At 48.3% G+C, this 14321-nt stretch overlaps 1 protein-coding gene across 5 annotated transcripts in view; it reads left to right on the top strand.

The window, feature by feature from the left end:
• Positions 1-11234, top strand: part of LOC145520205 (phosphatidate cytidylyltransferase, mitochondrial) — a 48551-nt gene extending 37317 nt beyond the window's left edge. For 2 of the 5 annotated variants that reach the window (XM_081526129.1, XM_081526127.1), the window contains 3 exons: positions 1498-1663; positions 2947-3009; positions 11106-11234. In XM_081526129.1, the coding sequence (XP_081382255.1) occupies positions 1498-1663; positions 2947-3009; positions 11106-11182 (306 nt within the window). In that variant the 3' untranslated portion in view covers positions 11183-11234. The remainder of the gene's footprint in view (positions 1-1497; positions 1664-2946; positions 3010-11105) is intronic. The other 3 variants (XM_081526130.1, XM_081526128.1, XM_081526131.1) reach the window with 2 other exon arrangements.
• The last annotated feature ends 3087 nt before the right edge of the window (positions 11235-14321 follow it).

Genomic DNA, 14321 nt, shown 5'->3' with positions numbered 1-14321 from the left:
ACACACACTTTCAAGCAAAAACTCCAGTGCATTTGTTTCTTCAAGAGAAAGCAGTGGCAAATACTATTTTCTGATTTCCTCATATTACTCAAGCCGTTTTGGCATCTCTAAAATTCCTGGAAGTTTCATAGGTAAAGACTTACAGAAATATAAGATCTTATTGACTAATCTCAATACTCGGCCCCAAAATATGAGTCTATAAACATCATTTCTAGCATATTTTACAGAATATTCACATTTTTGGGTCATTTATCTAGCGAAAGATAAGTAGAGATTGAATCCTGTGAATTTAGAAACATCTCAATGATTAATATGAAACATTTAGGTTAAAGAAACCCTTCACCTTAGCAGAGCCTCTAATTAATAGCATTTTATTCTTTTCTGCAAAGACTTTATAGATAAAACTAGAAAATCCAGACATTAGGCATGTACTCAATAAATATTTTTTAATGAAAAGAAATGGTAGAATGCATGAATTATGATTATTAAGGATGGTCATATCTGAAAAATCTGAATCTAAAATTGAGGATATCCTTTTGTCTAATTTTGTTTCTTACTGTTCTCTTCAAGTTAAAACCTAAACACTTGTTAAAACACACAGGACATTCTTACGGGGAGAATAATGTGATGAGCTGTTGCGAGCACTGACACTGCTGCTCACCTCGGCAGGCAGTTGATGTTTATACAATTTTGGAAAAATTGAGTTCCATGAAGTAAAGTATGTTAGACTAGGAGTTAGGGAAGCTGGGTGTGGACCCAGCTGTGTGGCTAAATTTTGATTTGAAGGTGTCCAAGTAAAGTCTAATGCATAGTTTTACATATGTTTTATTTCTGTGTTTATCTTTAAAGTTGATGTATTTTAGAATACATTGGGAACAGAAACCATTGGTGTAACTTACTGTTATTCAAGAAATAGTGACAACTAAGATTTATTGGTACAGTTATTCATTCCCTTATTCAACCACTGTGTTTTCAGTACCTACTATGTGCCAGGGGATTAAAGGTGAATAAAGGCTGGTCTCTGTCATCTGTTTATTCCTACAATTCAGACAGGAGACACAAGTTTATATCTCACTCTGATTGGCTGTGTGATCCTGGCCTTGTTACTCTGTGTCCCTGTGTTTAAAATGAGTACTTGGTTTGCCGGGGTGTCAATTTTACCTGAATCTTCACTTTCCTTAACTACTGGACTTAGGACAAATAGGAAAAAAAAACTTTTTAAACTGAGAGTCACAAATTGATTCTTGAAATGAATTTCTATTCTTAAGTACAAACAGAATATTACAGGAAAAGGATTGGCTTGTTTGAAGGAACTGAGACTCCTTAACATTGAGGCATTCAGTTTCAGAAAGGAGAAAGTCTTTTTAGCACACTGCCTAGTCTAGAACGTGAGTTCATATTCGGTTTGTGTGGTTTTAAGGAGAAGCCATGTGTCTTTGAATATTTATAGCAATCAGAGCACTTCCATAGACATCAACGTGTTTTTTTCCTCCTTAGATTGATAAAAGCCCAGAAGGACAATTCACTCAGCTAATGACATTGCCCAAAACCTTACAGCAGCAAATAAATCATATTATGGACCCTCCTGGAAAAAACAGAGATGTGGAAGAGACTTTATTACAAGTTGCTCATGACCCCGACTGTGGCGATGTGGTGCGTCTAGGTACGTGCATGAATCTGATAGGGAGGAAGTGCTGGCCGGGGGTAGGGGGAGGAGGGAGGCAAACTTTGTGGCTGAGATGGGTTCTTTCTTCTTTCTAGCCTAGTGAGATGGAGAGAGGTATTGCCTCTAGGAAGAAGAAAGCACTGACAGTCTGGGGGTTTTCCCAGCCTAAATTCTCATTCGTTTGAAGTAGGGTGCTGAAATTCCTTCTATTTTCAGATCCCTGGGTCCTAAATCACTGTCAGAGAGGAAAACAATGCTTCTTTTGGTCCAAAAGCATAACTTTTAGGAGTTATTCCAGAGACGTGGCTTTGTTCTCCATGGTGGTCTGAGGAAGAAAGAGACTGGTGATGTTTCTAATGCTCTTGTAACATCAAGAACACTGCTCTCCTGGGCCTATGCCCCCTCGGTGTGCAGGCACTGGGTCCAGCACCCGAAACGTTTCACACATTATCCCCAGTATGTACCAAAATCCTCCCCAGGGTGAACCCTAGATCTGAGCCTGAGCTTCAGAGGTTTGCTGCCTTTCGGGGTTTTTGAGGTGTTACAGGTGTTTGCAGGTTCAGACAGTAAGGGGATGGTTATGAATTGGCTCACCCTTTTCCGCTGAGCTTCCCCAGGGAGCAGCCGGGTCTGGCAGGATGCAGGTCACCATGGCGGTGCTGTGAGGAGGGGCCTGCCCGGCGGGCAGAGCAGCGCGTGTGCTTAGGGCGCCAGGCTCCTCTCATGAAGATGCACGTGGAGGCCTGTCTCCAGGTGTTTTTCTTTTTCACGTGGTGCTGGTCGCGGAGTGAGCTCTGCTGCCTTTCTGAGCATCTGAAGGACCCCTCGCTGTCCGCACCGAGGAGTGCTTTGCGTGGTTGCAGGATGAGCTGCCTCCTGTGCAGAAACGTGTGGCGTTTGGTGTTTGTTTTTTCCCCCCAATCTTCTCACATCTTGGAATTGAGAGCCAGCAGGCTTAAGCAGGTTTAAAGTGAAAAAATGACCTTCAAGGGTCACCTAAGCCCCTCCTCCCTGCTGGTTGGAAGATGAGGTGGTCCAGACCCAGAGGGGGTGCTCATTTGCGTGGGTTCACACAGCTGGTCGCCAACACAGCTGGCCACTTGGGTCTCCTGGCCGTCCGTCCTGATAACCCTTTCCCTTAGTTGCTCTGACACCAGGACAGAGATCGAGTTGCTGGTGTTATTGGATAGCTGGAATGAATATTTAGTTTCAAGTTTTCAAAGTGTTAAGATGACTAACATCTGGCCTTTTTGGCATCGTTGCTGGTTGTTTTCTCACAGGGCTCGCAGCAATCGTGAGACCTTCCAGTATGAGACAGAGCACCAAAGGCATTTTCACTGCCGGTAAGAATTTTTAAAAATCCACACTTAACATACCTGCTGGATTTTAACCCGGAGCGCTGTCCGGGTTAAAATGTAAAGCTTTATCTGTATCCTTCAAGTACTTGTCAGACGCTGAATTTTGCTGGTCATAACCTAGGACACGGCAGTAACATACAGACAGGTAGATGGTGCTGTAATCTGGGGGCCTGAGGTGCTGCTGGAAGGCTTGGCTGCCCAGGTACTCCATATGTGCAAGGTTTCCCTGGAGTTGTTATATCTTTGAAAGTTACTCATGATATTGTTGCAAAAACAGCAGTACCTTGCCCTGCCCACCCCCCCAACCCCCGCTGTTCCTCTCCAAAGATAACCCCTGCTGACTTGCCTTCTGGTTTATTTATATTTTCACTGCTGGTTCTCTGGATAATGAGCTGGTATTGCTGCTTCTCCTTTTTAATTTTAGGCAGCATCTATGAATTCAGCTACCCCACCACACACACACACAAAGACACACACACAGACATACACACACACGTCTGTGCAACCATCCATCCATCCATCCATCCATCCATCCATCCATCCATCCATCCCTCTGTGCTCAATGGTTGTGTCGTAGGTTTAGCGAAGTCTTCTTGTTTCCATTGTCTGACTGTGTTAACTGTGATTCATCTCTGAGCCACCTGATACACTTCCTTCCCTGAACGACGTTCAGTTCCCATGGAGTTGTCATCACCTGTCTCGTGGGAGAGACCCTTGCGTCTCACATCTCTGATTCTCGTGGTGCACAGCCTCACTTTGGTGAAGCACATCATCCAGGCACTTTCTGGGAAGGGGTGCCTGCTAGGTCGATTTGGAGCCTGTATGTGGCCAGGTCTGTCTTTAGTCACCCTCCCACCTGACTAACTGAGACTTAGACTGGCGGTGATTAGAAGTAATTGTCCTTTAGAATTCTGATATCCTTGCTCCGATTATCTTCTCACTTCTCCGATTGCTGTTGAAGTCCAAAGCCATTCTGATTCTTAATCCTTTGTGTATGTTCTTTCTGGAAGCCTTTTAGGTCTTCTTTTTCCCCCAGGGCTCTGAGGTTTCTAGTGGTATGTTTTGATGTGAGTCTGTTTTTATCTGTTATACTGGATACTCCTTGCCCAGTTTGGAAACTCAGAGTATAAGAATATAGAAAAAATGTATTGTATTCTTTCTTCCCATCTGTTTTCTCTCTTCTCTTGCTGTAACTCCTTTTACTCAAATATTGGACCTCTGAGACGAGTCCTTTGGGTTTTTTTCTTTTTTCTTTTTTTTTGATCTCTTTTTTCTTTTGCTTTGCTTTCTCAACTGTAGTTTCCAGCTTTTCTATTGTTGTTTTATTTTTGCTATTTTAATTTCTAGGACCTCTACTTTTTTTGTTGTTCTCTGAATATTCCTTTATTAAAAATTTAAAACATCCTGTTCTTGCTTTATGGGCTTAAGCATTTGAACATATCTTTGAATATTGTCAGATTGCCAAAGGGGTTTACCAGTTAACTATCACACTGCGGTAAATGAAAGTTCTTTTCTTTCCCCATTCTTCTAACACTTTGTGTTGTCAGGTGACGGACTTTTCTCACTCTGTCTCTCTTTATGGAGCCAGCCACCTAGCGTCCCTCAGGTGCTCGCCATGCAGGACACTACAAGGTGAACACGACACCATCCTGCCTTCAGGGACTTCACCGTCTAGAAGAGGAGACAGGCACATACATAGGGGCTCGGGGTGCAGGGGACAGATGCACAGAGGGGGCCTGCAGAAGGGCGTGAGCGTCCAGCCTGATTCTCCCCCATGGCTGGGGATTGCAGGCGACTGCACAGCCCCGCCTCCTCACGCCTCCCCCCAGCAGCCTGGGGACACAGCCAGGCTTCATCCTCCCGAATCTTTGGGAAGGTTCAGCCGGTCAGCAGAGGTTTAGTATCTCAGGTGCCATATCCACTCAGCTGAACACTTTCCTGCCACGCAGGGGTGCATGGCTTTGTGTTTCCAATTAAAATATTTATTTAATCTGTTTTCTTGCTGATTTATCCTGGCCAGGCTGAGGTTAAGGTGCTTTCTTTTGTGTGGGTGGAGCAGGCCATCACTCTGTGTTTCGCATGATTGCAGCTCCCTCACTGTGGTCCTCCTTCAGTGAGGCTGGACACTTTGGCTCTTTATTTTTGGCTTCCTGTGCTATAAGGAACTACTGGATTTACTCTTTTTTTTTTTTTAGTCATGATAATGATGGTGTTATGGGGTTAAACAATCATTTTCTTTAGAAATACATACTAAGGGACTTCCCTGGTGGTCCAGTGGCTAAGACTCTGTGCTCCCAATGTCAGAGGCCCAGGTTCGCTTCTTAGGGAACTAGATCCCACATGCTGCAACTAAAGATTCTGCATGCCACAACTAAGACTCCTGTGCAGCCAAATAAATAAATCTTTTTAAAGAAATGCACACTAAAATATTTGCAGATGAAATGACAATGTCTGAGATTCGCTTCACAAGAAAGCATGTTTGGGCTGAGTCCCATTGCTGTCCACCTGAAACTCTCACAACCTTGTTAATTGGCTGTGCTCAACTATAAAATGAAAAGGTGAAAGAAGGAAAGAAAACACGTTGGAAGGAAGTGCATATGGGCGGGGTGGTAACTCGAGATTGGCCATGAGTTGATACGTTGTTGAAGTTGGGTGAAGATACCTGCGAGCATATTATGCTATCTTGAATTTATCTCTAATAAAAGGTTTTAAAAAATCCGTCCTCATCATCTCTTGACCGGTCAACCTGAAATGACTCTTGAGTCCTATTCCGCCTGTTCTTCCTGGTCACCAGCAGAGGGCAGTAGGTATCCCCTCACGGCTCCCGGAGCCCAGGTTGCCGCTGGCTGAGTGCTCCGTGTTGCTCCCGACAACTCCCTGGGCTTGCCGCTTGCCTGCCTCTCCCTCTAAAGGCGCCTGCTTGGGTTGTGGAAGCAGAAGGACAGGATGTCTGCAGCCTGCACTGAGGCCGCAGGCACCGTGAGACGTGGTGTGCGTTCCTTAACACTCTCCAGGTTTGCGCCCCTGTGCCCTGCTCCTCTGGTTTATGGGGTGGAGGGCCGTGCTGAAGGCGGCCAGGGGCAGGGGTTTGTGAGCCCCAGAGACTCGGGTTCAAATACCAGCTTAACTGCTGTGACTTGACTAAGTTGCCTAGTTTTTCTGAGTTTTCATTTCATAGGGACAATTATTCTTGTCTCACTGGGTTGTGAAAACTCTATCTTAGGACATATAAAAGCATCTAGCATGGCTCCTGGTCTTTCCCCTTTGGTCTCATTACCAAGAAGTTCCCTGACCTCTCTTTAGAACGTGCCCCCTAGCCCTGTCACGTTCAGCTAGCATTCGCCGCTTCCCAGGTCCCCAGTTGGAGCAAACTAGCAGCGTTAGGCTCCAAGTGGCTGGCTTGCTCTTTCCCTGTGCTCTGACTTCACAGCAAGCTGCAGAACCCCAAGCCCAGGCGCGCCGCTCTTAGAAGTCCTCTTGGTGTCATCGTCACGGCTGTCATTTGGCCTGGCTTTTCTGGGTCCCTCTTCCTGAACCCTCCGGAGTCCTGCCACTGTGCAGTCTTCAGCCAGTGGATGGGTCGCCTTCCTTTGTAGCCATTACCACTCCTCCCCTCTGCAACTAAGAAGGAAGAGTCTCCTGAGCCCGTGAAGAACTTCTGTATTCTGGTGCTGTTAAAGTCAAGGAGAGCTAAGCTAAGGTTGCAATCAGAAGACTTTGGCTTGAAGCAGTGGTTCATGCCTTTGCTCTGTAACCTTGGGATGTTAACCAGCCCTTCTTCCTTAAAATGGAGGGGATGCTAATATGCAGCTTGTGGTGTATGCTGGGAGCGCCCAGTATGTCCTTTATAAAGCGCTAGTAGGTGCTGTATAAACTCGAGTGAGTCTGGATCTGAGTATCACTCTCTTCCTAGACAAGGTGGAAGCCAGGCGTCCATGGCAATGGGCTGTGATGGTGACATGGCAGGTGTCCCGTGTGGTCTGGGCCTCTGTCTGTATTAGTGCTCTGAAATTCCCCCACCATCAGACACCTCCACGCTCCAGGGTGAGCACAGACTACTCACAAAACCAAACACTTTCTTCCCCTTTAGCCTGGGAGCTGGTTACTGTGGAAGTAATGCTGACTTCTTAGACTGTGCTGTTAGTGGAGTGGGCCGATTCTTGTCAGGGTCTCAGGACAGCAGCTCAGGGGAGTGGAGACTGTTGAGTCCCCCACTCCTTGCCTGCTCCTCCCTTCACCGCAGCAACAGATGGTATCCCAGCTCAGCCTGCTACCAGGAGCCGCAGCCGCTGATGTTTCTAATCTGAGTAGAGGGAGGTGGACCTGTCTGGGCTGGAATTGGGGGCTTGGAGAGAAATGGGCCTGGAGTTAGTAGTTTTGGCTGAGAAGCAAGCAGGAGCCAGGCAGGGGAAAGCCCTGAAAAGTCTCAGAGGGGAGTCGAGTCTCATTGAGGGCGGAGGGAAGCCACTGAAGGACCGTCGGAAGACTCTGCAGCAGGAGCCTGGAGAGCAGCTCTGAGGGGTGTAGCCCGGCCGCAGGCGGAGCTTAGGCGGCACCGGGAGGGGACCCAGCTCCCAGGCTTATGACTCAGGAAGTGGGAGATGGTGGTGCCCTTCCTGGAGGTGAGGGAACATGGGAGAGCATGGTAGATTTAATTTTTGAAATCTCTTGCTTTATTTCCCCCCCCCCCGTCTGATTTTCTGGTCTATCAGAACTAATTTGGGGGTCAAATACCTACTTAACCTCTGTAGCTTCAAAAGATTCAGCTTTCACAAAACAGGTTTAGTCTTGTTCCTAAAAAGATTCTGACACGCCTCGCGTCTGTCCTCACCAGCCCTTTCCTGAACATGATGGAAGGATCACTAACTCGACTCTCCTTCTCATGTCTTATAACTAAACATTTTAACCCCATTTTTTGGTACCTCCTTATTTCAATAAGAACTTATTATTTCAATAATAAGAATAAGAATGAAGATTCTTCTGGTGATGTATTTATCATTTAAACCTGAACATTTAAAAAATAAAACCACCTCAGAAGAGATTTTTTTTTTGGTAGATGTAGGTGGCTGTGTTTGGAAATTAATTGCAAGAATGTTGAGGGCTTATTGATTTTCTCTCCTGTAGATCTGAAATACAGAATTATAGGAAGGTGGACCCCTCTCACAACCTGGTCTCATCTCTGCCTCACATTGTTTCCTGGAGAATTTTGTCTGTCGCTGGACTCATCAGTTTAAGGTCGCGTAGGAAAATTCATAGTCTTACACGTGTAGTGATTTTGCTGTGGGTCACATGAAACAGCCCAGAAGTCAACAGAAGGAAAACCTTAGGAGCCATATGTTGGGGTAGATTTCCGTTGACTTTTAAAACTAAATCCTGACTTCAGATCCTAATCCGAGTTTATTACCACCAGCTTTAGGTGAATAAGGAGCTGCCTAATTTACAAGAGGTGATTGAAGACATCTGCATCTCTATCTTCTGGGGAGGGAGCAGAGTCAGGGTGTCTCCAGTTTGGGGCTGTTTTCAAGGAGTCCTGCTCAGCATGGTTTGATACCTGTCTTTGGGTGAGCAAAGGTGTGCCTTTCTGTTAGCTTTCTTCTTAGGGGTGGAATTGAAAAAATGAAAGTGTTAGTTGCTCAGTCGTGTCTGACTCTTTGCGACCCCACGGACTGTAGCTTGCCAGGCTCCTCCATTGACGGGATTCTCCAGGCAAGAATACTGGAGTGGATTGCTGTTTCCTTCTCCAGAGGGTCTTCCTGACCTAAGGATCGAGCCCAGGTCTTCTGCATTGCAGGCAGATTCTTCACCATGTGAGCCACCAGAGGTGGAATTACTGGGTCATAAAGTGTGAGGATGTCCAGCAGTGGTAGATGCTGGCTAACCAGTGTCCCAGTGACCCTCCTGGCAGCAGAGTCCTGCCGCAGAACCCCTGGGACCAGGCTTGATAATGTGTCCTGTTCATGCTCGGCCCTCTGGGAGGTGAGTGGATGGGTTGTATTGGAGTTTTCACTTATACTTTCCTGATGACCAGTAAGTCTGGGCATTTGTTCTCACGCTTACATGGATGTCCTCTTTTGTGAAGAGTCTGTTCTGCTTTTGTGCATTTTTCTGTTGAGTTGTCTGCCTTTTCTTCTCTGCACTGAATTCTCTGCAGAGTCTGGCTACAGGCCCTTCCCTGCGCTAAACTGGCCCACTCTGGGGCCTGTCGTCTCACTGTCTCACTGGTGTCCTTTGATGAAAAGTCCTTAATCTTATTCAGTCCAGTTTTTCAGTTTTGTCTTTTAAGGTTAGCAGCCTTTCATGTCTTGTTTAGGAAATATTGCCCACTCCAGGTTCATGAAGTTTAGTCCCTCGCCTTGGTTGCAACTGGAATATTAAGGTGAAAAAGATCCCTCACTCTGATCTCTTGGATCTTAACCATCTGCACAACCTTGCTCCCTGGGAGAATCTGACTAAAACTCCAAGCCGTCTGCACAGACAGGCATACAGAGACATGTCCCTGTGACTTCAGAGAGTTCTCAGACTGACCTCGAAGCCAGTGTATGGGTGCCTCGCTGGAGAACCCCCGCGTAGTCCAGCCATGTCACTTGGCAGACCAGGAAGTCGACCCCTGGAGAGGGGGAGTCACCTGTCCCCAGCTGGGACCAGCATCCCATTCTCTTCACTCCCATTGCAGGGCTCTTTGCAGCCATTCCCTGAGAACATCTCTGGCAGAACCGTCGAAGGGAGAGACTTTGTAATTAAGGGAGGTTTCTCTCCACCAGCAGCAGACAGCTGCTGCCTGGTGCCACTCATGGGCGGCGGTGTGTTCGCCTGAGGCGTTAGGCTCCCGAGAGTCTGCGCAGGAGGCTGGCGAAGCTGAGCTGGGACCCTCGTGTCGACGTCTCCTTGTCCAGCCATGCTTCGGTGGCTGCCTTGAGCCTGTGTGCAGCTGCGGGGCTGTCTTGATCTGCTCTGGCTGAAATTCTAAAACCACCTTACATAATATGTTCCTGTCCTGGCGCTTGAATGGGTGAGGTTTACCAGAGTGTTTGCTCCAGGGAGAAAGGGGTGGAGGCGGGGAAAGGGGCTGCGAGTTTCTTGACGAGGCTGGTGTTCTGCAGTCGTCTTTCAGTGCACCAGCGAGGCCGGGGTTTCTAGAAGCATTCGCTAATGATTTTACTGGTACCCTGCCTTCTTACCTGCCCCTGCCTGCAGTCGCCTCATAAAAGAGCCTGCGCGCACTTGACCGCCTCCAGGTGACATGACTGGCTGTGGTCTGGAGCGCTCACGCCCCGGGGCTCAGAGTCTGGGGAACTGGTCCTGTGGCCGCATCAGCAGTGCCCACGCTGCGTGTCACACCTGCCGCGCACACCCCAGTCTGGATCTCAGGGTGAGAAAGACCGTTGGGATCTCTGGGCCATGCCCTGACACACAGACTGCATGATCTCACTGTCTGCAGATAGGATCCTGTGAGGGCTGACGGGCAAGAGCGCCCTGCGTGGTCGGCCGCAAACCCCAGAGCGCCTTCCTCTGGTTTCCTCAGGCACTTGTGACTCCATAGCTGGGGTGCAGCAGGGCAGACGGCTGATCGAGGTGCATCTGCACCCTCACGGCAAGTGTTTGCCGAGCACCTGCCCTGTGCTGGGGCCGCACTAGGTGGTGGGAACACGGGGATGAATAGGGCAGGTGAGCACCGTGCAGTGTGATGAGTGTTGTGCTGGGTGTCAGCACAGGCACCGTGAGACCAGGAGGAGCAGCGTCTTAATCGCTGGGGAGTCAGGCCTGGGGACCCAGCATCTGCCAGGCAGAGTGTGATGGGAACGTGGTGCTAAACTCAAAGGCTGCAACACGCGCTTAACTGAAAGGACTCCCTTAGCACCGAGCTCAGGTGCCTTTGCACTGCATCTCTGCTTCAGCAGATGTCGAAATCAGTCTTTTCTCTCCAGTCAATCAGTACAGTCCCTGGGTCTCCTAGACCCCTCAGTCAGCGCCGCTTGGCTGCACTCTGAAGACACACCTCCAGTCCCAATGTCATGGCGCCTCCAGTGAGCATCCACTCAGTGAGCCTCGGTGTTCTCACCCTCTCTTCTTTTCTCTTTTAGGTCTGAAGAAATCAGTGGTTTATAGTTCACTCAAACTGCATAAAATGTGGAAAGGATGGCTGAGAAAAACGTCCTGACTTTGGCTGGCTTTTATCTATGTTTAGCTGAATAAAATAGTCCTTTTTGACAGAACAGTGTCTGTTACTTTGACCCATTGCCTGAATTTGAAGATGTCTTGGTTTGCGGGATGCGATTTCCTAGATTTTGGAAATGTATGTGCCTCATGTTTATCCAGGGGGATCCAGTGCATTTGAGGACTCGGCATGAGAAGAGCCTCTGTACGCGCAGCACCTCTGGGCCCTGCTTTCCTGAGAGCTTCAGCCGCGGTCTGTTCAGTCCGCGAGGCTTGGAGGCCTGAGAGGTGGTGCGTGCGCTGCGGACCAGCGGCCCCTTATCAGGCCGGGAGGTTTGGTTCTGTCTGCCTCGGCTCCATCTCGCCCTCTCGGTTTTTCCCGGTGAGTGTCCTCATCAGCATCTTCCTGGATCCGGGTGTCTTAATTTCTCCTGATTCTCCACGAGGGTGCGTGGAGGTGACTCGGGTGAGGAGCCTACAACAGACCGGTGCAGAGCTTTCCCTGTGTAACGGGTGTGTTTGGGGAGGAGGAAACAACACAGGACTCGTTAGGTCAGAGAACTGGGAAGTCAGAGGCTGCTGGGCGTCAGTGTCGGTTTGAATCAGGTTAACAGACCGGTTTCTGGCCTCTCCCTGCCCTTTGCCTTGTTGACATCACACGAAGGCCAACTCCTGAGCCTCTTAACTCAGACCCCTGACAACAACCTCAAAGGCTGTGTGTGCCCCTGTCCAGGTTTGGGGAGACGGTGGGGGGGTTCCCTTCAGAAGCCCTCTTACAAAAGCAGGGAGACTCCAGCAAGCCTCTGTCTGGGCTCCTGGGCCCTAACGGTAACCTTCCGGTCCCTGTGCCTGTGACAAGGGGGAGCCAGGCTGAAGCGGGAGCACTGAAGCGGGAGCGTGAGCTTGGGCTGCCCTGAAGAGTCTACCTCCCCTCCCACTTGTGCGGGGGAGGAGCTGGCGGCCGGTGGAGACTAGGAAAGGGGAGGGTGCTGGGAGGCAGTCTGTCCCCTCACTATCTCGTCACCTGTCCCCTCATCCTCTCTTCAGTCCAGACTCCGGTTTTGTCTTTCTCTTCTCAGACTGTCCCCACCTCACGCTGTTTCCATCATCCAGTGCCCTATCGCAGACACTTAGGTTCTTTTGAGAATCGGAACAATAGCTTTCTGCTTTTTTTTTTTTTTTTTTACCTTTGGGTTCTGCTCCTTCCAACCCCAAAGAGCTCTCAGGCCTGGGACATGAGTAAGCTGGGTTGAATCTCCATGCCATTGCTGACTAGCTGTGTGACTTTGGGCAAGTTATCTAGCGTCTCTGAACAGTATGGCCGTGTCTGAAAAGGGAATAAGGTCGCTGTAGTGAAGATCGGGCAGGCTGCCCGTCCTATGTACTAGGACAGTGCCTGGTAGCATTCAGTCAGTGTCACTCTTGTCGTTTTGTATTAACTGTTTTTGTTATGATTTTCTTCTGCACACCTTTGTTTCTTTGGGTCAGGTTCTTCAAGAAGCTAACATGATTTCCCATTGTTTATTGAATAAGATATTTCTCATCTGCCTTGGTCAGATACCACATTTGTCTTATAAAAAGCAGAAGTTGATTGTTCACAGTTCTGGAGCCGGGAAGTCTGAGACCAGGGTGCTGGTATGGCCAGTTTTTAGCGCGAGCTTCCTGGTGATAGAGGGCTGTTTGCCCAGCGTCTCCTCTCACGCCAGAGCTGGCAGCAAAGCTCCCAAAGCTCTCTTCTTATAAAGATGCTAATCCCATTCGTGAGAGCTCCACCCTTGTGATCATATTACCTCCTGAAGGCCCCACCTCTGAAACATCATCACATAGAGGACGGAGAGAACGTTACGAGGACACAAGCATTCCATCCATAACAAGCCTGTTCAGGACCTGTAACTTGGCTTTATTTGGACTGTTACTTGTACCCCCTGTATCTAATAGAGCTTTTTATTAGACTGTGCTTCCCTGGTGGCTCACCGTTAGAATCTTTGCCAATGCAAAGAAACAGGTTCAACCCCTGGGTCGGGGAGCCCTCCTGGAGAAGGAAATGGCTACCCAGCCCAGTATTCTTGCCTGGGAAGTCCCGTGGATGGAGGAGCCTGGTGGGTTACCATCCATGGGATCGCAAAAGAGTTGGATATGACTTAGCGACTAAACAGCAGTAACAAAATGTCCTGAACTAGTTTGCACGGTAGATACTCAGTAGTTAATGTCAGAGTCATGTTCCAGTGAGGGTACCTGATGCCCCAGGAGAGGCGGTGACAGCCGAGGGTCAGAATGCACAGGAGCATCGTGACTGAGACCAACCCAGGCCTGCAAACTGGTCTGGTGCCTTTTCCCACACACCCCGTAGCTTTTGTAGTTGATGAATATTTGAGTCTTTGTGTCGCACTTCCCCAAGACATAGTCTTCTCTTCCTTTTCCTCCATGCATTTTGAAGTATCTAAGTTGGGATTCATCAAACAGGTATCTTAGGATGAAAGTTTGAGACTTCCTCTGAGGAAAAAGGAATTCTTTGGCAGGAAGTAGCTCTTCTCATACACCAGAAGACCCCAAAAATAAATGTACTTGAGCCATACTTCCTCCCAGCCATGTTTTTGGGCAAGTTATTTAGCCTTTCTGAGCTTCAGTGTGTATGCTGTGCGGTTGGTACACTCGCTCATACCTCTCTGGCAGGGCTGGCATTAAATTTTAATGAGGAAGCATGCACAGCACCTAGCATGGCTCTTGGTAATGATAGTAGTTCATGCTTTCTATAAGTTTCTCTGCTATTCAGATGGTGAGTTTGGAAAACTAGGGAATAGCCCACAGAAAGCAGCATCAGGGAAAGAGAAACAATCCTTGGTATATCAAATAGAAGGGATTTAACCCAGGGAATTAGTTATATAAGGAAGAAGGCAGAAGGGATGACTCCTGGGGATCAGGAAGTGGCTGACATCCCTGGAATAGAATCTCCAAGCTGACCTGTTTCGTGTGACCAGAGATGCTGCCTGCGGTGGTTCCAGAATATGTTTGCAAATTCTGTGGCCATCTTCCCAATCAAGGTGGACTCTTAATTCCCCCTCCTTGAATATGGACTGGCCTCAGTGGCCTATCTGCATTTCTAACGGTGCAGCGGACAAGACGGCCTCACTTACACGATGAGG

This window comes from Giraffa tippelskirchi, chromosome 9 (assembly GCF_054371585.1).
Source record: "Giraffa tippelskirchi isolate mGirTip1 chromosome 9, T2T-mGirTip1v1.2.pri, whole genome shotgun sequence".
NCBI lineage: Eukaryota > Metazoa > Chordata > Mammalia > Artiodactyla > Giraffidae > Giraffa > Giraffa tippelskirchi.
The sequence above is the reverse complement of the archived record's forward strand: the minus strand, read 5'-3'. Positions and strand labels throughout refer to the sequence as shown.